Consider the following 22,420-nt stretch of genomic DNA (forward strand, 5'->3'; position numbering starts at 1 on the left):
AAAGAATGGGAGAAAATATGTGCAAATCATACATCTGATAAGGGTTTAATATCCAAAATCTATCAAGAACTCCTACAACTCAACAACAAAAAGATAAACCACCCAATTTAAAAATGGGCAAAGGATCTCAGCAGGCATTTCTCCAAATGGCCAATAAGCACACGATGAGATGCTCAACATCACTAGTCATTAGGGAAACGCAAATCAAACCAAAATGAGATACCACTTCCCACCTATTAGGATGGCTACAGTAAAAAAGAAAGAGTAAAAATCATTGGTAAGGATTCGGAGCAATTGGAACCCTCATGCGTTGGTGGGTGGTGGGAAAGTAAAATAGTGCAGCCACCGTGGAAAAATTTTGCTGGTTCCTCAAAAAGTTAAACACAGAATTATCATATGACCCAGCAATTCCACTCCTAGGTATATACCCAAAAGAACTGAAAACAGGGACTCATATTTATACACACGTTTATAGCAACATTACTCTTGACAAAATGCAAAACAACCCAAGAGTCCATTGGCGGTGTGGTATATACACACAGCGTTATTTAGCCATAAAAAGGAATGAAGTTCTGATAAAAGCTACAATGTGGATAAAGTTTGAAAATATGAAGCTAAGTAAAATAAACCAGACACAAAAAGGACAAATATTGTATGACTGCACTTATACAGAATTATCTAGAATAGGCAAATTCAGAAACAGAAAGTAGATTAGAGGTTACCAAATGCTGGGGGGTGGATGAGTGGGGAGTTACTGCTTAATGGGTACAAAGTCTCTGTTTGGGTAATGAAAAAAAATTGGAAATAAATGCCACTGAATTGTACACTTGAAAATGGTTAAAATGGCTATCTATCTATATCTGTATACACATACATACACAGCCCCCCCCAATTTCTTAGAGCAGTCTAGGTTTACAGAAGGATGGAAGAGAAAGCACTGAGTTCCCACACATGCCCCATCCCCATATCCCATCTTGCACTGGTGTGGTACATTTGTTACCAATAGTGATCATTATCTTCAATTAAAGTCCATAGTTGCTGTTACATGTTTTACCACAATAAAGAAAAAAACAATAACAAAAAACAAATGGATGGGGGCACGTCATAGGAACACAGGAGCCAAGCTCAAACAATCAAAGCCACAAAATAAGTAATATTGTATAGGATTCTAACCTAAAATATGAAATACATATACACGAGTCCATATGGATCAATGATTGAATAAATAAATAGGAAAGAGACAAATTTTCATCACAGAAGAATTCCAAATAACATGTGCAGATGTTCCCCCCCAGGGATGAAGCTTAAACCCCGAGGTACCACTGAGAACAGGCTGACTTAGTGACTTGCTTCTACAGAACACAGTATAGAAAGGGAACAACAGCAACTTTACAGGGAAACACCATCAGACACCATTGTAACCAAGTGGTCAAGGTTAACACCACCCGTGACACATCATGTTGATACTATGAACCCCAGGACACAATGCTCCATGATGAACCCCAGGACATGACATGACAAGAAAGTTACTTCACATCTGTGGTATTTTTTTCCAAAACCCATAATCCTAGTCCAATCATGAGAAATACATCAAATGAACTCAAATAGAGAGACATTTTACAGAACACCTGACCACTCCTCCTCACCCCGTCCAGGTCATGAAAGACAGGAGTCTGAGACACTGTCAGCCAAGAGGAGCCTAAGGAGGCATAACGGCTACATGTGGTGTGTGCCCTGGACGGGAGGCTGGGGCAGAAAAAGGACATTAATGGAAAAACTACTGAAACCCACAGGAAGTCTGCAGTTACTAGTTACATGCCAGTGTGGGTTTCTCAGTTTTGACAAAGGTTCCACCATAATGTGAGATGTTAACCACGGGGAAACTGGCAGAGGGGATATGGAAGCTCTGTACCATCTCTGCAGCTTTTCTGTAAATCTCATTTCAGTCCAAAATAAAAGTTTACTGAAAAAGAAAAAAGACATAATAGATGGTTTATCTTCTTTATTCCACTACATATAACTATTTTGTTGAATCAGAAAACATCTATTACAAGGGCGTGCAATCCAGTCTCTTAAGGCAGGTCTCCATTCCAAAACATTGAGGTATTGTCTGGATTCATGGTAAGAAATGGGAAATTTTTAAGACATGACAAGGCTGTGAGGAAACACTGACCTACTCTGCACACAACGGAACTGGGGCCCGTTGGGAATCACGTACTGTGGTCTGACATGGATGTCTCTAACATCATGTCACTTTCATTCATCTCAATTTCAAAGGTTTCTTCCAAGGAGGGTCTGGAATCTGGAGTTTTCCTTGAGGTTTCCAGGGGTGCAAGCCCCGTTTCTTCCGCAGTCTGTTTCTCTACTTCAAATTCCCTGAAATCCCAGGGAGGTGAAATAATGTTTTTTAGTGTCTTCATTGTATGCACATCAAAGTCATAACATTTTAATTTGTCTTTAATGTCTGCTCCTAAAAAGAAACACCACAAGAAGAATAAAATAAGAAATTCCATGCTTAAGCCACCATTTCCATCGTTACATGACACCGCCTCTATCGTCTATGGCAAACGGTACTTTAAGAAACCAAGTATAGCTCAGGGGAAAAGTGTTCCAATCACTTCCCTCCTCCTCTTTTTCTTTCTCGTATCAAGGGAGATTGCTGGGAAGCCCTTCAGGAGCACGTGTGGCCTCGGCCCCAGTGTGGCTCAGCAGCCACACCTGCCCACAGCCCCTTCCTGGCATCTGGAGAGTCACGAGTCTCACGTACACAGAAACCACACGTTCTCCACATACCAAAACCTTAAGAATAATGGATGAGATTTTCAACAGATGTATGAGGTTCAATCAATTCTGACACAAGTAAAATGATAATTTTACCCAATTCAAATTAATAGTTTTCACTAACAGGTGCTTTGACTGATAATGACATGCAAGCCTTCTAAAAATAAAAATAGTACAGCATGGTGACTAAAGTTAATAATAATGTATTGCACATTTGAAGTTGCTAAGACAGTAGATTTTAAAAGTTCTCATCACAAGAAAAAAAACTTTCTAACTACGTATAGTGACAGACGTTAACTAGATCTATTGTGGTGATCATTTTGCAATAAACATAAATATTGAATCATTATGTTGTACATAACTAACATAATGTTGTATATCAATTATACCTCAATTATACTTCAAAAAAAAAAAATGGTTCATCATGAACAATACACTTGGAAATCTCCTCTGTAAGATCATTACCTTTGTGACAACAGGAAAGTCTGTCTTACTCAGTATTGTATCCAGACCTTACTTAGCTTTACAGGAATTATGCGTCACAACTCTGCCTGGAACAAATGAAGAAGCTAAGGTGCAGACCTGCCCCAAAGCCACAGGCTACTGCGTGGTAGGGCTGAGATTTCAACCCAGGGTCTTTAGGATGTCAGAGCTCAAGTTTCTTTTTTTGTTTTTTAACTTTTAAAAATTGAGCCATAACCCACAAGCCATAAAGTATGCACAGCTTGATGAATTCTCACCTATGTATAACCCACATCACCACTACCAGATCAAAAGCAGAACATTTCCAGCTCTTAGACAACCACCTCATGCCCCTTCTAGAGACTACTTCCCTTTCCCAAGCTAAAAGTAATCACTGATCTGATTTTTCTATCACCATCAATTAGCTTTGCTTATTACTAATCTTTGTATAAATGGAATTAACCAGTATCTATTCCCTTTTTGTCAAAATTAGTGAGACTGATCTATGTTACAACACAATTCAGTAGTCAGTCCCTTTAACTGTGCAGGATTCTACTGTATGAGTCTACCACAGCTATTCTCCATTCTCTTAAGAGGGGACATTCGGTGATTTCCAGTCAGGTGCTACTATGAACAGAGCTGCTGTGAACAACCCTGTGTGTGAATTCTGGCTTACCCAGGCACTTGTTTCTGCTGGCACATACCTGGGAGTAGATCGCCACCCTAACACTCCCAGTGAATACACCTCCCAGCACCCACGCCCTTTACATAGCCCCCCCCACTGACTCTGCACTTAATCACACGACTCTTTTTGATGAACAGGATGTGATGGAAGTGATTTTGTGCAACTTCCAGCTTTCAAGAGGTCTTAAAGCTTTAGTTCTTATCCTTTAGAACCCTGCGACCACCATGCACTGAAGACCCCTGGAGAGGCCCAGCTGTGTCAGCTGAGGCCCTCGCCTGTGTATGAGGCCATCTGAGACCACCAGCCATGCTGAGTGCCTGCTGACCTCGGCCACATAAGTGCATGAGATCAGCAAATGAGCCACCAAGTGACCCACAGAATGGCAAGAAACTACATCTTTGTTGGCTGGAGTAGTTTGTTAGGCAGCAACAGATAACTGATACAATAGGCCTGTTTAACTTTTGTAGATGTGTTAAACAGTTTTCCAAAGAGGTTTTACCTGTTTATAACCCTACCAATAATCAATAATATACAAGAGTTCCAGTTGCACTGTATCAAGGCCAACATTAGCTACTACCCGTATTTTTCATCTTTAGTCATCTGGCAGGTGTTCAGTGGTATCTCATTATGGTGTTAATTCCATTTCCCTGTAAGTAATGATATCAAGCACTTTCATTTGCTTTGTAACTTTCTGGATATCCTCTTTGGTGAAGCTCCTGTTCAAGTATTTTGCTCATTTTTGATTGAACTTTTTCTCATTGATTTGTAGGATTTCTTTGTATTCCAGATACAAGTTCTTCGATGAGTCTGTACTGTGTAACTTTTCCCAGTCTATGACATGCCTTTTCACTCTCTTAATAGTGTTTTTGATGAACAGAAGTTCTTAATTTTATTGAAGCCTAATTTAACATTTTTTCCCTCTCACGGTTTTACATTCTGTTAAAGAAATCTTTGCCTCAAGTTCAGATCTCAAATTTAACCTCATTGCACCCTCTTTACAATGTTTATAACTAAATGAGTGCCCAAGTATAGCAATTCCATCCAAACTTATGACTTGCTTATCATTAAAAAAATTTAAAGAATTACATAGCACTATAGTGTGAATGTAAGCCAACTTACTATTCCACTGAAATGTAAAGATTCATATGCTATACCCTGCATTATAAAACATTAAGACCAGAGCCCTTTCACTTGTTTATTAGAAAAATGTCTCCAAGATTTTTTTCCATTATGTAACCAGACTGACTCTTGTCTATCACAATGCTCTTGACACACGTTCTGTAATAATATTTGCATCCAGCAAGTACTCTAGCCATTTTAAACTAAATGGATACTTAACGAGTCATTAATTCCCATAGCATTGTTCCAACAAAATAAATAAGAGTTTCTTGATATTAATGTAGTTAGAATGGTTAGAAAGACAAACTTAGAACCTTACATGAGAATCTGAGAAACCCAAACAGAGATATAGAGCAATCTAAAACATGGAATACAATGTCAATAACAGTAATTATACTCTTACCAATATAAGCTTCAGAATCACCAATGTACATTTCAATGCAATGACCAAGCATTGTAACAGAAAATGTGTCATCTCGCCTAAGACCAAGGGCCTGCCAGAAAAAATTCAGCATCGTTATTACAAGAAAATGTATTTTGTTTTCTTTTGTTTAAAAATATTCCCACAGGACTCAATTCAAAATATTCCAAGGCATCCAGGGTGGGGGTAGGGAAGGCTGCTGGCAGGGACACAGCTAAAACAAGAGCGGCCATGATCTGACGGCCATTGAAGTGGGGCAACGGGTAGCTGGAGGCCCCTCACACTTCTCTAGTTTTTGTTTGGAATCCCCCTCCTCTGAAAAGACTTAAAAAAACTGCATCTCCACCTAGAGGCCTCTAAGCCTTCTGTATTAATTCAATCACAAAGAGAGGTAAATTATACAGTACTCAGATCACATACTTAAAAGATCATGCAAACCAGACACCTGCTTAGCCCACACCTGACGAGCTCAGCATTCTGGGTATCACAGTGGCACCTTCAGGACTTCATCTCACCTAAAAAGCTCTAACCAAATCTTGAAAACCAGTTACGAATCTATCACTCGCAAATTTATCTTTCCAATATTGTATTTTCTTTCCTTCCCCAAATACCATTATTTCATCAATTCTAAGACCCACAATTTTTAAAATTCAAACATTTCTGAACTTAGGCTGTCTGACAACTGGTGGTTTTTCACTACTGCCATCAGGCGGCCGCAGCTGTGATGAGGGTGTCCTGCGTGAGCAGCGCGGACTTGGTGGCCATGTTGATGGCACACACTAGACCACAGGCTACATGAGGAACACTCCAAGAAGATACATGAATTGTGGTCATTGCCTAAAATCCTTCTGTTGACACCTTTTGGCAAGATAACATTTGCAGAGCCAATGTTTTTGGCTGGGAGGAACCTGAGTCAAGAGTGGGGCGAGTGTGTCGGCATCAGGGCACTATTTTGGGAAACAGGGATACTGACCACCTGGTACAAAAGTGATCTAGAAGAACCAAACTCTGAATGTGAAGAACTGAATATCTTAACTATTTCACTTACATTTTCTTATTTATGTAGGTACTAGAGTGATTCCTGATAAAAATCTATGTCCTAATATGTCCAAAAGAACACTTTTTCTAAGTACGTAAAAACTAAGTGATAGGACAGAATTATGTTAAAGTTTAAACGGCAGCATATTTTTTTTGTGTGGTCATCTTGCTTACTAACAGCGTCTTAGATTTGACGAAATATAGTGTATGGATTAAGAAGAGATTCTTTCCTGTGACAAACACAGATTGTCTTGTTCATCTAACGAAGAGACCTCAGGGAATTAATTATAAGTCATAAGGTCCTAAAGTGCTCTCACTGTGCAACAGGAACTCTGTGCTCCCCACCTTGACATAATGCCAGTCCAGACTGGGCTGACAAAGGTCACCGCACACTTAGGACAAGCCTCACGTTTGTTTCTAACCTGATGAGTGTTGCACAACATGCACACACCTTTCTTTGCAAAGAAAAGAATAAAATACAAGGTCGCCTGCAGAATTTTAAAATGGTAAGGTAACAAAATATTGCCCAGAAAAGACCTTCTCAAAAAAAAAGAAGAGAAGTGGTAAGTGTTAACCAGCTTCCAGTCAGGTACGGACAAAAGACATACTGTATGGAAATAGTCCACGGCATTCTCAAAGTTGCCCATTAGACTATGGATGTAGCCAATGGCAGAGTAGGTGGACGCGTTCTGGGGAATCAACACTAGGGCCTGGCGGTGATAATCCAACGCCTCAGCATACTTTCTGTGAGAGAAGAGAACGGCAGTTGGGGAGGGGAAGAGAATGGGAAGAAACAGAGAAAACAATTAGTGGGCAGAGGGAAAGCACTCAACTCCTAGGTCTAAGATGAGTACTCATCCTGAAAAAACATAGACACACTTTTCTCTACCAGAGTAACAGCCCAGACTGTAACGGTCCCGCACGTCCACTTCTGTGTGCCCGTGTTGAAATGCATCTCCTGCCCTCTCACCCCGCTGGCTGAGGGTGCTCCTGCAGGGTATTAGCTGCATTCCTTGATGCTCGGCAGGAGACCAGAACCAGAATCTAATCCTTGACTCTTAGGCATGCGCCCTATCAGTAGCAAGGCCTCCTTCACGGGAACACAAGCCCCGGGCATCACGAGTGCTGCCTTAAGGTCAAAGGAGTGATGGGCCACAGCACCTCCCAAAGTTCTCTGGAAAACCTGCCCTGTAACATCTTTCGTGAAAAAAAGGTATTATGCTCAATAAAGTCTGGAAAATTTTGCAGCTCATAATGCACAATAAAGACTCCAAGAAATCCTGAAATAGAAAAACCTGTTAAATTTGGAGTAACCTAGTATTTCCCACACATTTTTTTTGTGAGGAAGATCAGCCCTGAGCTAACATCCATGCCAATCCTCCTCTTTTTGCTGAGGAAGACCGGCCCTGAGCTAACATCTATAGCCAATCCTCCTCCTTTTTTTCCCCTTTTTCTCCCCAAAGCCCCAGTAGATTGTTGTATGTTGTAGTTGCACATCCTGCTAGTTGCTGTATGTGGGACGCCGCCTCAGCATGGCCGGATAAGCGGTGACTTGGTGCGCACCTGGATCCGAACCCAGGCCGCCAGTAGTGGAGAGCGCTCACTTAACTGCCAAGCCACGGGGCTGGCCCCATTCCCACACTTATTTAACCAAAGAATCTATTTTTCAATCATTACCTATTTATCACACCACAAAACTGGTATCTAGAGGGAAACAGTGAGTTAGAATATGGATGTAGTTTTAATTAGATGCTACTGTCCTAATTCTTTTAAATTAATTTTGATCACTAAAATTTTTTAATATAAGAAAACAAGTTATTAAAATTTCGAAAGTTCCTAAAATAAAATTGTATCAGTAGAGATACTAAAAACAATTATTTTGACGCTTGTTGTATCTGAACAGCCAAGTACAAGGAAGCTGGAGGATCTCATAAAAGAAAAATATGGAAAAGGCCACACAAAATAAATTTTTAGTCACAAAGAATATTCTGAAAATGCTCCTCTTCACTTACTTAAGTTTTCTGCAGACATGCCCCAAGTTGTTCAACAGAGGTTCCCATTTGTCAACTGTTACCTAAAACACAGCAACATCAAACCCATGATTCACATACGTCACTTTTCAGCTTGAATGTTTGCATCATTTCACATTTCTGTGGGAGCTGGGCTCTTTCCTGGTGCCTGCACAGCACTAAGCAAGAATGTTTGTTGGTCTTTCCATCTTTCTTTCTACTAGATGAGCCTTCCTGAAGACTCTAATATTTTATTAGCATAAGTTTTGTTAAAGAGCCCATTTGTGCTGAAGAAATTCAAATTTCGTGTCTCTGGCCCAGAGCTTTCCCTCTGCCTACTAAATATTTCCACTTAGAAATCTCACAAGCACTTCAAATTCAATGTGCCACATGCTGATCTCTTATCCTCTCTCTCCTGCCACCCCAGCTCCCCTACCTTAACCCCCTTCTGAGTGCCCTGACACTCAGTCCACGGCACCCATGCCATCCCTGACCCCCAGAAATCACCAGGCTTGTTCATCAGCCTTGTCCGGCCAATCATACAAGTCTCACCATGCTCCGCCCCACCACCTCAGGAGAAGATGCAAACTCTACATCAGCTTCAAGGCCCTTAATGATCCACTCCTAACTCTCCTGCCCCATTTCTTGATATTCTCTGTGAACTCAAAATCCAAGCCATACTGAATCAGCTCCAAATTTGCACACACCACTCTCTACCCCTGCAATATCCTTCTCCTCACTTTCCCCTGGCTAAAGTCTGATCATCCTTTAGGACTGAGGTCCCTCAAGTCTAGGTGAACTGCTCCTCTGTGTGGGTTTCTTTATTTCCTCCATCACAGCCCTTTTTGTGCACTGTATCATTACTGCCAATTTACTTATCTGCATTCCCCAACAGATCTGAGGGCAGGAAATTATCAACCAGTTCCCTGTTACCTTCCAACGCATAGCTCAGAGCTTAGGACACAGTCGACATGCATTAAGTAAGTCTGAACTGAATAAATAAAACAGACCTGACCCACACTCTCTACGCTCCTCAGCCTGGCTCCAGGAGACACAGCCCATGGGAATGAAAGCAAATCTTTTATGATTCTTACTTATGACTGCTTTCCTGTGGCTATTCTGACATTTGCTGTAGTTTATAACTAAAGTTAAACCATATTTTCCCCTCTTCATAACTTTTTAATGGGCATGTTGACAGTTTAAAAGTATTGTGCTTTTTTACTTAAAACTATTACTTTAAGAACATAGTTTCAACGTTAAGTGTGGTTTATGACTGTGTCTCAAACTTTTCTGCGCATGGGAACCACCTGGGCATCTTGCTAAAACTGCAATTTCGATTCAGTAGATCTGAGATTCTGCACTTCTAACGAGCTCCCAAAGGGTGCTGATATGGCTGGTACAGTTTGAGGAGAAAGGTCCTAAGGTATTCAATTCTTTGAAAATTACCAAGGTGATAAGTGGCAACCCTATATTAACAAAAACACATGTATTATCCAGACCACCAAGACTGAGCTGTGGAAGAACCTGCTTTATACACATATATGTGCAAACACACAGAAACAGTGTTTTTAAGTTCATATGACAATAAGAAGAGACCAAAATAAACAAAGCTGGGTCTACGGGGACAGGCAGACTGCCACCTGGCAGGCAGCCCAAGGGAGCTGTGTCTGTCTCAGCAAAGAGGAACTAACAGCCAAGGAAGACGTGGGCCGTGGGCAAGTGCGCCCAAACAGGAAGAGAATGAAACTGGGAACTGACGATCAGAACAGAATAAACCAAAAACAGGTATGAACAAAAAGCAGCAGGAACCAGATTAGCAACATGCAAATTCCTTACCTACAGAGGTTTACAATATCTAAAATTGTTATTATTTTAGAATAATACCAGTGTATACACATCCACATTGAGCACAAATTCATAGGGTACATCTCTCACACGACAGACCCAGTTAAATATTTCAAACACTGAAAGGTCTAAGTACATACCAAGTACAAGGAAAGGGAGAGCAACGACAGGTCTGAAGTGGAATGACTTCTGGCCCTATTCCTGCAGAAGTGGGACCTGCTGCTTACTTACTCATTAATCACAGATGAGACCCTTTTAAGTTCTGGAGAAGGACATACTATGTTAGATGCTACAGTTGCCACCAGCTTCCACCAACCATCACATATGCCTCGCATCAAATAATCATCAAGTATATTCCGATTTCTCCCACTATCAAAACTAGTCTCTTAAGCAGCAAACAGCCGACACCTGCCCTCTCAATTAGACACAAACTCATTTTGTACCATGTGGTAGAACAGCTCATTGCCTGACAACTCAAACATTAACAAGCCATTTGTTATGATAAATATTAGGTTATTATCTTCTAGGCAAGACAATTATTTGTCTATATTAGTTTCCTTATTCAATAGTAAAAATACTTAGGAGTGTGTGTGTATTTATAGATATTGCAAAGAATACCTCATTCCCAATTGCTTTAATTTTCTCCAAAGCATCGAGAAACCATTTTTCTGCTGTTTTCCATCTAAAATAGAGGGAAAAAAGGTTGCACGTTATCCAAAATTAGTAAGTGTAAACATTTTAAGAAAAATGTGAATATCTCTTTCTAGCAATACTAAAATAAATGATGTAAACTTCTGTAAATAGTTTATTAAAACTCAAATTTAAGTCAGATAAATGATTTTTATGGCATTAACATCACAGGAGTTCAAGATTTTAGGAGACAGTCGATTCTCATTATTCTCAGTAATCATGTTCTATAAAGTCACCGTGAACACTGCTTTGGCGAATAGTGAACCACTGCTCCCAGCAGCAACACAGGGTTAGATTCCTACAGACCTCTGGTCACATTTCATCCACTGTTATAACCAGTTTTATATCTGTTTCTGTTTCACGACACCTTGTTTAACTTATCTTGTTGATTCATCAACACTGAACTCAGGGCCAAGAGCACATAACCCAGGCCTTGACAAAGCCATCTAATACCTCTTTTCTCCAAAGCACATCACAGCCTTCTTGCGCTTAGGAACACGAGGCAGCATTTCAGCACTATGCTTGGGGATAATTTTAAACAGGGAAATCATCAATAAAAAGCACAAAAATGAGAAAAATGTGGCACAAAACAGCCCACAAAAAGAACACTTTGGTTACAGTAAAGAAAGTGAAAATAAAAGGCAGACCATTATCTTGTCTGAGCTCAGCTGGGAACACACACGTCTGCATACATGAAAGCACTGTGTTGATTTTGGTTACGAATAAACTGACTGAACATTAAATTATTACTACATATTATTTAAAAAAGCTCCAAACTTTCTTTTACAAATACTAGGTAATCCAATTTTTAGAACACACATACGCGCCACAAAAAACACTACAGTAGTACTAATTTACTGTTTTTAAATTTATGTATAAATTAACGCAAAGGACTATAGATATTTTTCTCTTTAACAGTGAATTACTTATTCTACAAATATTCAAGGCTACAGTAATGCCTCAATTGACCAGGAAACTCTGAGATTGGGCCATTTTAATTAGTTTAATTGTCAGATTAACTGGCAACTAAACAGAAAACATTTTGTTTCAAAATTGTGGAAAATCCCCCTCATATGTATGAATCCAACTCCTAATCAACAAGGAGATGATTAAGGATTCTGCAGTGCCTCCAGGCCACCCTCTGGGGTTCAGTGACTGGACAGACTTCACAGCAACTGTCCAGTCTTGCAACTAAGGACCTGTGGAAGCCTACATCCAAGGGGACTGGCACTCAGGGTTAGTATTTTTAAAGAAATCCAAGACAACACTTTCTATTTTATTTTTTTTAACTGTCCACCTCCTTTTCCTAAAATGTACACATTTAAAAACAAAAAGCAACTGAAGACTCACTCTGTAGAGTTACCCTCCAGTGACTGAGATTTCACTCCGTTTACGAAAGGAACAGAAGGGTGTGGCTTCAGTACTTACTCTCCGTTCTGAAAGGCAACCACGCCAACCTCATGCATGACAAAAGGGTCTTCTGGTGCAATGCTCAGAGCTTGGCCAAAGAACCTCTCAGCCAATTTTGAGTTATTGGTCAATCCATATTCTAGTCCGATGTACAGCATTGGCAAATGGCACCTAAAAATATTGGAAAATTTCACATATTCAACACCAAAAACTTTCTAATTCAGCAGAAATTAATTTATCAACTTCAAAGCCTACCTGCAAAATAATTTAAACATAGCCAAAAACAGAGTGTTTACTTTTTTCCTAACACTTTGTTTACGAATATTTAATGAATGAATAATGGGTTTTTAGACTAATTAGCTGCCACTTCTAGAATCTATGAGCAACCTACTTACCTTTATTTTTCATTATTCTACAGTAAAAAACAAACACAAAAGCCCTCTAAAGCAGAAGGGCATGTCTATGCTGCCTGTCTTCGTCCACTATGCTAAGGTCACACACCCAGCCTAGACTGTCTTTCTCGTTCTCCTTTATTAACTCAGCACCACTAATCCATCATGACTCAAGTTCCACTTCCCTTTATGAAGCTGCTTCTGACTTTCTAACCTAAATGGCTCTCCCTCGTGTGGATTCCCATTGTATCAGTTATTATCAGTCCTACACCAAAGACTTCTGAACTGTGTCATGCACATTCTATTTTCATACCTATGAAAGAGTTCTAGGCATGGAGTAAGTACTCAAGAAAGACAGAGCTGAGAACGTCAACAAATGCTCACTGACTGGTTGGCGTGAGCTCTGGTTCTAATCTAGAATCATGACTCAAGAGTCTATCCTTTACAGAACGTCATGAAGAACCCTCTAAAAGTATTTACTTGCAGGAACTACTTCCAAAATGGCAAGGTAAGGACCTCCAAAACTCTACTCCTCCATAAAAGCAACAAGAACACTGCCAAAAATTGTCAAAATAAACTTTTTCAGAATTTTGGAAGTGAACCAAAGGCTTACAACAATCTGAGGAGTGTATACTCTAGAAAAACAGCTGAGTCTCAGTAAGAACAGCAAACTTCGTGATGTTTTAACTTGTCCTATTCCCATCTCCCTTTTCCAGTTCCATACAAGTCTAGAAAACCAGCAGCCTAGCAACCACTGGAGACAACAGAGCGAGTTTGGAGCTCCTGAAACACCCCACAGAGAACTGTCACTATTTGACCCATCTGGCAGCTCCCTGGAAAAGCCCCACTCACAGCCTGTCTTTATTTGACCTGACTCAGAGATCACTCAGCAAGAAAAGATCCATCCTCAGAGCATTGACTGAAAACAATCAGGAGTAACTGTCTAACATTAACCTGAGGCAGCTATACCAGTTGAGGCAAACAAAAGGCTGGCCAAAAACTTAAAAGGAAATCTGGGGAATAAGATGTCCATAGGGGCCTTTGAAGAGCTCCAAGACATTCCTGGTGATCCGGAAAGCCACAATATGTGTGGGGCTACATGCATGCACATGACAGACTGGAGAAGGCCCTAATCTCTCATCTCTGGCTGACCTTGAGGCTTAGTGAAGCAGGAAGTGAAGGCTAAAGCAGTTGTCAACTATAGGAACACTGAAGGCATGCCACAATATAGGTACGGGTCCTTCAACCAAGAGGGGAAGACTTACTGGTGTGAGATGTAAAAGGAAACCACTAAGCTAACTGAGCAGAGGCTTCAGTGGCCTCATATGACAAAGGACACAGACTGTACAGAATTTTCCAGCAAAGCCACCAAACAAACAGCAACAACAGCAAACTCTGGGGTGGGGTAGAGTAAATCTAATTTCCCAAATTGCCACATTATTTTAAATGTCTAGTTTCAACAAAAAATAAAGAGACATGCAAAGAAACAGGAAAGTATGGCAACAGACGGGGGAAAAAGCAGTCAACAGAAACGATCCTGGAGGAAGACCCAATGTTGGACTTACTAGACAAACACTTTAAATAAGCTATTTTAAACATTCAAGGAGCTAAAGGAAATTATGTCATCTATGAAACTAAAGAATGTGAACAATGTCTAATCAAACAGAAGAATCAAGAAATAAAAACTGTAACAGAAAATCAAATAGAAAATCTGGAGTTGAAAAGCAAAATAACTAAACAAAAAATTCACTAGAAGGGTTCAACAGCAGTTTGAACAGGCAGAACCATCAGCGAACTTGAAGATAGGTTGATAGACATTATTCAGTCTGCGGAAGAGAAAGATAAAAGAATGAAGAAAAACGAACAGAGCCTCCGAGACTTGAAGGACATCACCAGGCACAGCAACATATGCACAAGGAGAGCCCCAGAAGGCGAAGGGAGAAGGTAAGCGGCAGAAAGAATGTTTGAAACCAAAAATATTCTGGCCAAAAACATTCCAAAGCTCAAAAAAATCTAAGGATAAACTTAAAGAGATCCACACCTAGCCAAATCACAGTCAAACCACTGAAAAAGAAAAAAGAAAAAGAATCAAGTAAGAAAATACAATTAATAACATACAAGAGATCCCCAATGAGATAAACACCTGACTTCTAATCAAATACTTGGAGGCCAAGAAGGCAGATGGATGACACTCAAAGTGCTGAAAGAAAAAGAATGCCAACCAAGAACTTTATACCCAGCAAACCATTCTTTGAAAATCAAGGTGAAATTAAGACTTTCTTAGGGAAACAAAAACTGAGAAATTTTGTTGCAGGCTCAGCTTACAAGAAATACTAAAGGAAGTTCTTCAGGCTAAAAGCAAATGTCCCCAGAGAGTAAGTCTAATGCACATGAAAAAGTAAAGCATACCAGTAAAGGTGATTATGTAATTATAAAAGATAGTACAAACGTGTATTTCTTCTTCTTTCTTCTCTAACAGACTTAAAAGGCAACTGTATGAAACAATATGGATATAACTGTATTATTGGGCCTATCATATACAGAAATATAATGTTTACCAATAATGGCACAAAGAAAGTGGGTAAGAGCAAAGCTATAGTGCAGTAAGAAAGTGACACGAGACAGTACCTTAAATCCACAAGAACAAACGAAGGGAACTAGAAACGGTAAATGAGGTTAATATAATAAATGATATAAATTTATACTTGCTCTCCTCACAGCTTCTTTTAACAAAATTACATACAGTAATAATTATAACAATATATAATTCAGAGAATTCGTAGCCAGCAGACCTGCCCAACAAAAAATTCTAGAGAGTCCCTCAGGCAAAATGAAAGGATACTGAACAGTAACTCAAATCCACACACAAAAATAGTTTAGTAAAAGTAACCACATAGGTAAATATAAGACAGTATATTTTTGTTTGCAACTCTTTTTCTTCTATCTGATTTAAAAGACAACTGATAAAACAATAATTATAAACCTATGTTGATGGGCTTATAAGGGATAAGATGTAATTTGTACAACAAAAACAGCACCAAGGAGACAGGAGGGAACAGAGCTACACTGGAGTCAAGTTTTTGTATACTACTGAAATCAGGCTGGCGTGGTCAAGAGAGAAATATGCTTGGTCTTTGTCCTGGGTTCCTGGCACACAGGTCCTACAGCCCTTGCACTTTCCTGAGTGACAGGAGTGTCTTTCATTATTCATAATGAGCCCCTCTGGATCAGACCTGAGTTTATGCTAATGGAGGTAACTGAGGGTGGGGCCCCTAGAGCCTCAGGATGAGGATGGTCACCAGAAAGACCCAGCGATGAGAGGGCTGGAACATTCAGCCTCACCCACTGGCCACCGGGAAGGGGACGGCCGGAGACTGAGCTCTAACACTGGAGGGGCCTGCCCCGTGGCTTAGCAGTTGAGTGTTCGAGCTCTGCTACTGGCAGTCCGGGTTCAGATCCTGGGCGCACACGAAGGCACCACTTGTCTGGCCATGCTGAGGCCGCGTCCCACATACAGCAACTAGCAGGATGTGCAACTACAACATACAACTATCTACTGGGGCTTTGGGGAGAAAAAGGGGGAAAAAAGGAGGAGGACTGGCAATAGATGTTAGCTCAGGGCCGGTCGCCCTCAGCAAGAAGAGGAGGATTGGCATGGATGTTAGCTCAGGGCTGATCTTCCTCACAAAAAAAAAAAAAAACAAAACACCACACTTGAACAATAAGACTCGGAGAGCTTTCAGGCTGGTGAACACACTGAGGGGCTGGGAGGGTGGTGTGCCCAGAGAAGGATCGGAAACTCCACACACCACTAAAAAACACTGTGTAAGAAAAAACCAGGAAATTAAAATGGTACATTACAAAATATCTAACACAAAAGAAGGCAGTAATGAGGAACAGAAGAACAAAAGACATAAGACATCTTAAAAAACAGAACAAAATGGCAAAAATAAATCCTACCTTACCAGTAATTATGTTATACATAAATGGATAAAAATCCATCAAAAGGCAAGAAATCGGCAGAACGGATAATAAAACCACGATCCACCTCTATGTCGTCTACAAGAGACATACTTCAGATTTAAAGACATGAACAAGTTGAAAGTAAAAGGATGGAAACAGATATACCATGCAAACAGTAAGAAAGGAGAGCTGGTGTGACTATACTAATATCAGACAGAACAGACTTAGGACAAAATTTGTTACTACAGATAATGAAGGACATTTTATAACGATGAAAGAATCAACCTATCAAGACCTAACAGAGACTCAAAACACATGAGCAGAAACTGCCAGAAGTTGACGGACAAATAGACAATTCGCCAAGAGTAGTTGGAGACTTTAATACCCCACTTGCAGTAATGAATATAATAAGTAGGCAGAAGACAACAAGGAAATAGAAGACATGAACAGCACTCTAACCCAGTTAGACCTAAGGGACAGCTACAGACACTGCATCCAACAAGAGCAGAGTTCTCAAGTGCCCCAAAACGTTCTCTAGGATAGACCAGGTTAGGTCATGAAACAAGCTTCAATAATTTAAAAGGGTTGAAATCACACAAAGTATGTTCTCCAATCACAATGGAATTAAATTAGAAATCATAACAGAAGGAAATTTGGGAAATTCACAAATATTTGGAAATTAAACAACACACAAATAACCAATGACTCAAAGAAGAAATCATAAAGGAAATTTTGAAATAGTTATGTAATTTCAAATATTTACCCAAACACACGGCAAGTTAAGAGAACATAAAGCCGTTCTGAGGGGGAAGTGAAATTGAGAGAAAATAATGTTTATCTTGACGATTTGAAAATTAGATAAAGTTCGTTCAATTAGGAAACATTAAAGGTATTAATCATGTCATTAATTATCATTGGTTGTGATTCTTAGCTGGGAACTAATAACTAATAATAACTACCTGGGTTTGTGAGCACCTAGAATAGCAAAAAAAATTAGGAGACCCTAGTATGCGCTCATAAGAAACACCTCACAATACGTTATCGAAATCTCTTTTGCCAACTTAGACTGATAGATCAGGGGGCACGTGAAGCGCACTAGAAAGGTCTCACACGTCTTGGTAAACAGGATGGAGAAACCTAGATGGGGTATGAAGACCATTTAGGTGGATGAATGACTGGTTAAACAATTTTAACCTGGAGGATTATTCCTCCAGCATAGTAATATGCTAATGTTATGGACTGAACATATGTGTGACCCCCACAAATTCATATGTTAAGCCCTAACGTGACTGTATTTGGAGAGAGGGCCTGTAAGGAAATAACAAAGGTTAAATGCGATCATAAGGCTGGGGCCCTAATACAATAGGGCTGGTCCCCTTATAAGAGGAAGAGACACCAGAGCTCTCGCTCTGCCCTGTGGGGACATAGTGAGAAGGCAGCCGTCTGCAAGTCAGAAAGAGATCTCTCACAAGGAATCAGCACCTTGATTTTAGACTTCCCAGCCTCTAGAATTGTGAGAAAATAAACTTCTGTTGTTTAAGTCACCCAGTCTATGGTATTTTGTTACGGCAGCTGAGATGACTAATAATACAGTTAGGAAGCTATGTCCTTTACAGTATTTTCTTTTTCTTTTTTTTAATTTCACTTTTTTTTTGTGTGTGTGAGGAAGATCAGCCCTGAGCTAACATCCGTGCTAATCCTCCTCTTTTTGCTGAGGAAGACCGGCTCTGAGCTAACATCTATTGCCAATACTCCTCCTTTTTTTCCCCCAAAGCCCCAGTAGATAGTTGTATGTCATAGTTGCACATCCTTCTAGTTGCTGTATGTGGGATGCGGCCTCAGCATGGCCGGAGAAGCGGTGCATCGGTGCGCGCCTGGGATCCGAACCCGGGCCGCCAGCAGTGGAACGCGTGCACTTAACCACTAAGCCACGGGGCCGGCCCTACAGTATTTTCATAGATGACTAGTTAGATATAAAAGTCACACGTATCAAATTTAATATAACTAAAATAATCTGAGGATAATACTCAAACGCAGGACTGGGTGCCAAAATGAGTCTGATAGTCTGAAAAGATAAATCAAACCCAAAGAGATGACATTCAACACAGATAAATATATGATCCCACTTCTGAATACAAGCAAACAAATTATGGTAGCTAACTTTTATTAAGCGCTTTCTACGAGTCAGATACTGTTCAAAGTCTTTAACTGGTATTATCTCAATGACTCCTCACAATAAGCGTAGGAGTAAGTATTGCTATTATTTCTATTTTTCGAGAAGTTACATAATTTGCCAAGATCATCAGGCAGTTTGACTCCAGCCTAGCCCTCTGAACTATCACACTCCCACCACCTCTCCACACAGAGATGGAGGCAGCAGTCAGCAGAGGCAGCCCACACGAAGAACACTGCAAGTGTAACCAATGGCAAGTCCGAAGAGTCAACAGGAATAACAAACTCTACTCCCCAAAGTAACATACTCTTAGGGTACACTTACATCAGTTAATATCAATACATTTATTATTGATGTAAATCTAGAACACTGACAAATACAGTCCTGCACTACCACTAAGCCACATCAAATATCTTTTGGACATAAACAGGATGTAAATAATTTTGCTCATGAATACTTTCATTCTTGCACAATCATGTGAAAAAGAGCTCCCGTCGTCCTGTCCCCCTGGCCTGGTCTCCCAGTTCCCTTCTGTATTGGTTAAGATAAACTGCTGGGAGAATCACTACACCAGCTTCTTTCTCCTTCAACTTACACAGTTATTTTACTACCATAAGCTACTAACAAGGTGCAAGTAAGATATTTTTGTTTAGTTTAGCAACCAAAGGGCAGTGACAGTAATAACAGAAATTTCATTTTGTTAGCAAAAACAATCCTTTCACAGAGTTGAATCCACTTGCTCTGCCGTACCCTTTCATCAGCTGTGCTGCTGTGAAGTAAGCAGCCATTGCCTGGTCGTGTTCACTCTCAACCGCAAACGAGTGCCCGTATGCGATCCACGCAGGCCCGTAGGTCTTCTCAAGCGTCGTAGCTTTGCTAAAACAACAGATTTCAGTCAAGTAATATAACATTTATTAAGTTGTTAAGTAAATTTTATGTAAGCTGATGGCTTCAAGGACATTAGAATTACGTAAATAAATGAGCTGTCAACATATTAAACGCTAATATAACATTTGTGTTAACTCATTTGAAATAAAAGAATGTTTAGCAGTACAAGCAAAATTTTAAGAAATTTTAGGTGAGTTCCACAACTTTTCAGGTGCTATAGTTGAACCCATTAGCATTCTGTATAGAATTCACAAATATTACTTAATCCAGGAGCTTCACTTCACAACCTAGTAGATAAATGGTGGTAGCAGCCACCATTTAATGAGGGCCTGTTGTGTGCCAGGCACATGTTAGATGCCTTATATGTATCATCTAATCCTAATAACTTCCAAGATAAATCATTACTTATATTTTAAAGATAAGTATACCGAGGCCAGAAAGATTAAGTGACATCCTATGGTGTCAAGACGGTGGGATGTGGGAAGAGATTCACCCTGGTTCCAAGGACTGGACTACATAGTCATCAACAGTCATAAATAGTCTTCAATCAGTGGACACACTGGTGACCCCAACAAGGAATAAAGAGAACATATCACAAAACATGGAAAATATAAACTGAGATTCCCACTTCCTAGCATTTTCTAAGTTTTTTTTTTACCCAAATAGTTCCTGTTTCACGTAGAGTCCATCACTGAATAAGCACACTAAATCAAAGAAAAACAGTTGAAAAGAACTATTACAACACAAATCCTCTTCCTACTCCAGGAAAAAGCACAGCAAGTTTTTCTAAAATGCTTAATACTCAACTAACCAGAGAGCCCTTCCTATTGTCTTCCAAGTGCAGGATCCTTTCGTGTCATCTGATCAATTTTCCTACAATCCTGGGATACAAGTATCACATCATTCCCATTACAGAGAAGAAAGAGAGGATTGGAGATAACCTTTTCAAGGAATTATAGCCAGAAGTGGCAGAACTTGGATTAGCATTCAAGTCTGTGTCCAAAGCTCACGTGCTTTCCCTTAGATCCAGCTTCTATTTTGTTCACATGGAGGAAATCACAGGTATGATTATATTTTAAACCTTTAGTAATTAATTCTTCACATACTAAACCTTTTTCTATACTTGAATAATTGAGTAAAACTGGTTAAGTAGCTTGATTGGGCTGCATGTGATTGGGCTGCATGTGGCTAAAGCAGATCCTTATATAAACTATGTCACTATTCCAAGAATTCTGTTTTATAGTCACATTTGGTGCCTAATCTCATGTAAAGTTTCATGCAACTTCAAAACTATTAACAAAAGAAGTCCTAAAAATAAAAGGTTAGTAGTATCTCTGTAAACGAAAAACAGAACCTTTCAAACTACTTGATATTATTCTCTATTGTTCATATTTATTCTCATTTATAATAGAAATTTAAATATAAGTTCCTTGAGAACAAAGTCTATCTACACCACTGATTACCTTCATCTCCCCTCATGACACCTTATAAAGAGCAAGTTGCATAACTGATCCAACTGAACTGAATCTGCTGAAGAAAACCTTTCTTCTTTCAAACTGCTTTTAGAGTACCTTCAGAGTTACTAGTTACTGCATTAAAGCAGATGAGCAGGAAATCACTTCCTACAGGTTCACTTCAGAGCGAAGAAGACAATAATTCATACCTGAGATATCTTCTGGCATGTTCATTTTTATGACCAACCATGAGATAATAGCATCCCACTGCAAACCAAGACACCTACAAAGTTCAAAATTCACCATCACCAAAGACACTCAACTTGGAATTAGAAATCTCTAACAAATTAAGCCAGAGAGTGGACTAGATGTTCCATCACCTATTCTAGTTCACATCAGAAACTTCTTGGAGACAGGCTGTCTACTAAGGGTCCTGGATGAAAAGAGGACCGAGTCCCCAGCTCCTCCTTGGGGTGCCTGCCATCAAGACGAGGCTCCTGAACACCTCCCAGTTCAAGCACCAGCCTGAGTCTGGCCTCCCACGTGCACTGTCCCTGGCTCAACCCTGGTTCCACTGGGTTTACCTTGTTAGCTGATCTCTCCTGTGCTGGTTTTGCCTCTCTATAAACTACTCTCATACTGGTCTAGTGAGCAGATTCTTGTCTGAGACTTAGACCCTGACTCCTGACTTCTGTCTTTAAGGACACAGTTCCTGATTACACTTTCAATCTCTAGGTCTTAGTTCTGATCCGCGGCAGTTTGGAAGACAATTCAATCAGCGCAAAATTCAGTAAGCTGTCTTGTAGATAGGTGAGAAAGCTACCAAGCAATTATCAGTCTTCCTTATGAGGGGTGGGAGGACGACTTACACTTTCAATACTTCGTTTTTCTCTAAGTATTTTTAAATAATAAGCATATATAATTTCTATAATCAGAAAAAAATAAAGATTTTTGTTTTAAATTGTTTTGGTATACTAAAAAAATACCTTCATGGATTGAAAAGGTTAATGCTGCTTCTAATTATCATAAGCACTAGCAGATTTTGCTCCAACACCTTAAAAATAAAACATTATCTGCTTGAACTTAATAC

General features: G+C 39.8%; 1 protein-coding gene across 5 annotated transcripts in view; it reads right to left on the reverse strand.

Moving 5' to 3' along the window:
* Nucleotides 1–1,987: 1,987 nt before the first annotated feature.
* Nucleotides 1,988–22,420, reverse strand: part of CDC16 (cell division cycle 16) — a 29,986-nt gene continuing 9,553 nt past the window's right edge. For 4 of the 5 annotated variants that reach the window (XM_087435784.1, XM_004423193.3, XM_087435785.1 and 1 more), the window contains 8 exons: nt 21,540–21,613; nt 19,739–19,864; nt 12,479–12,631; nt 10,979–11,042; nt 8,519–8,580; nt 7,115–7,250; nt 5,451–5,541; nt 1,988–2,470 (listed from right to left, as the gene is read on the reverse strand). In XM_087435784.1, coding sequence (XP_087291910.1) covers nt 2,211–2,470; nt 5,451–5,541; nt 7,115–7,250; nt 8,519–8,580; nt 10,979–11,042; nt 12,479–12,631; nt 19,739–19,864; nt 21,540–21,613 — 966 coding nt within the window. In that variant the 3' untranslated portion in view covers nt 1,988–2,210. The remainder of the gene's footprint in view (nt 2,471–5,450; nt 5,542–7,114; nt 7,251–8,518; nt 8,581–10,978; nt 11,043–12,478; nt 12,632–19,738; nt 19,865–21,539; nt 21,614–22,420) is intronic. The other variant, XM_087435786.1, reaches the window with a different exon arrangement.

This window comes from Ceratotherium simum, chromosome 10 (genome assembly GCF_057802395.1).
Source record: "Ceratotherium simum simum isolate JZ-2026a chromosome 10, ASM5780239v1, whole genome shotgun sequence".
Lineage (NCBI taxonomy): Eukaryota > Metazoa > Chordata > Mammalia > Perissodactyla > Rhinocerotidae > Ceratotherium > Ceratotherium simum.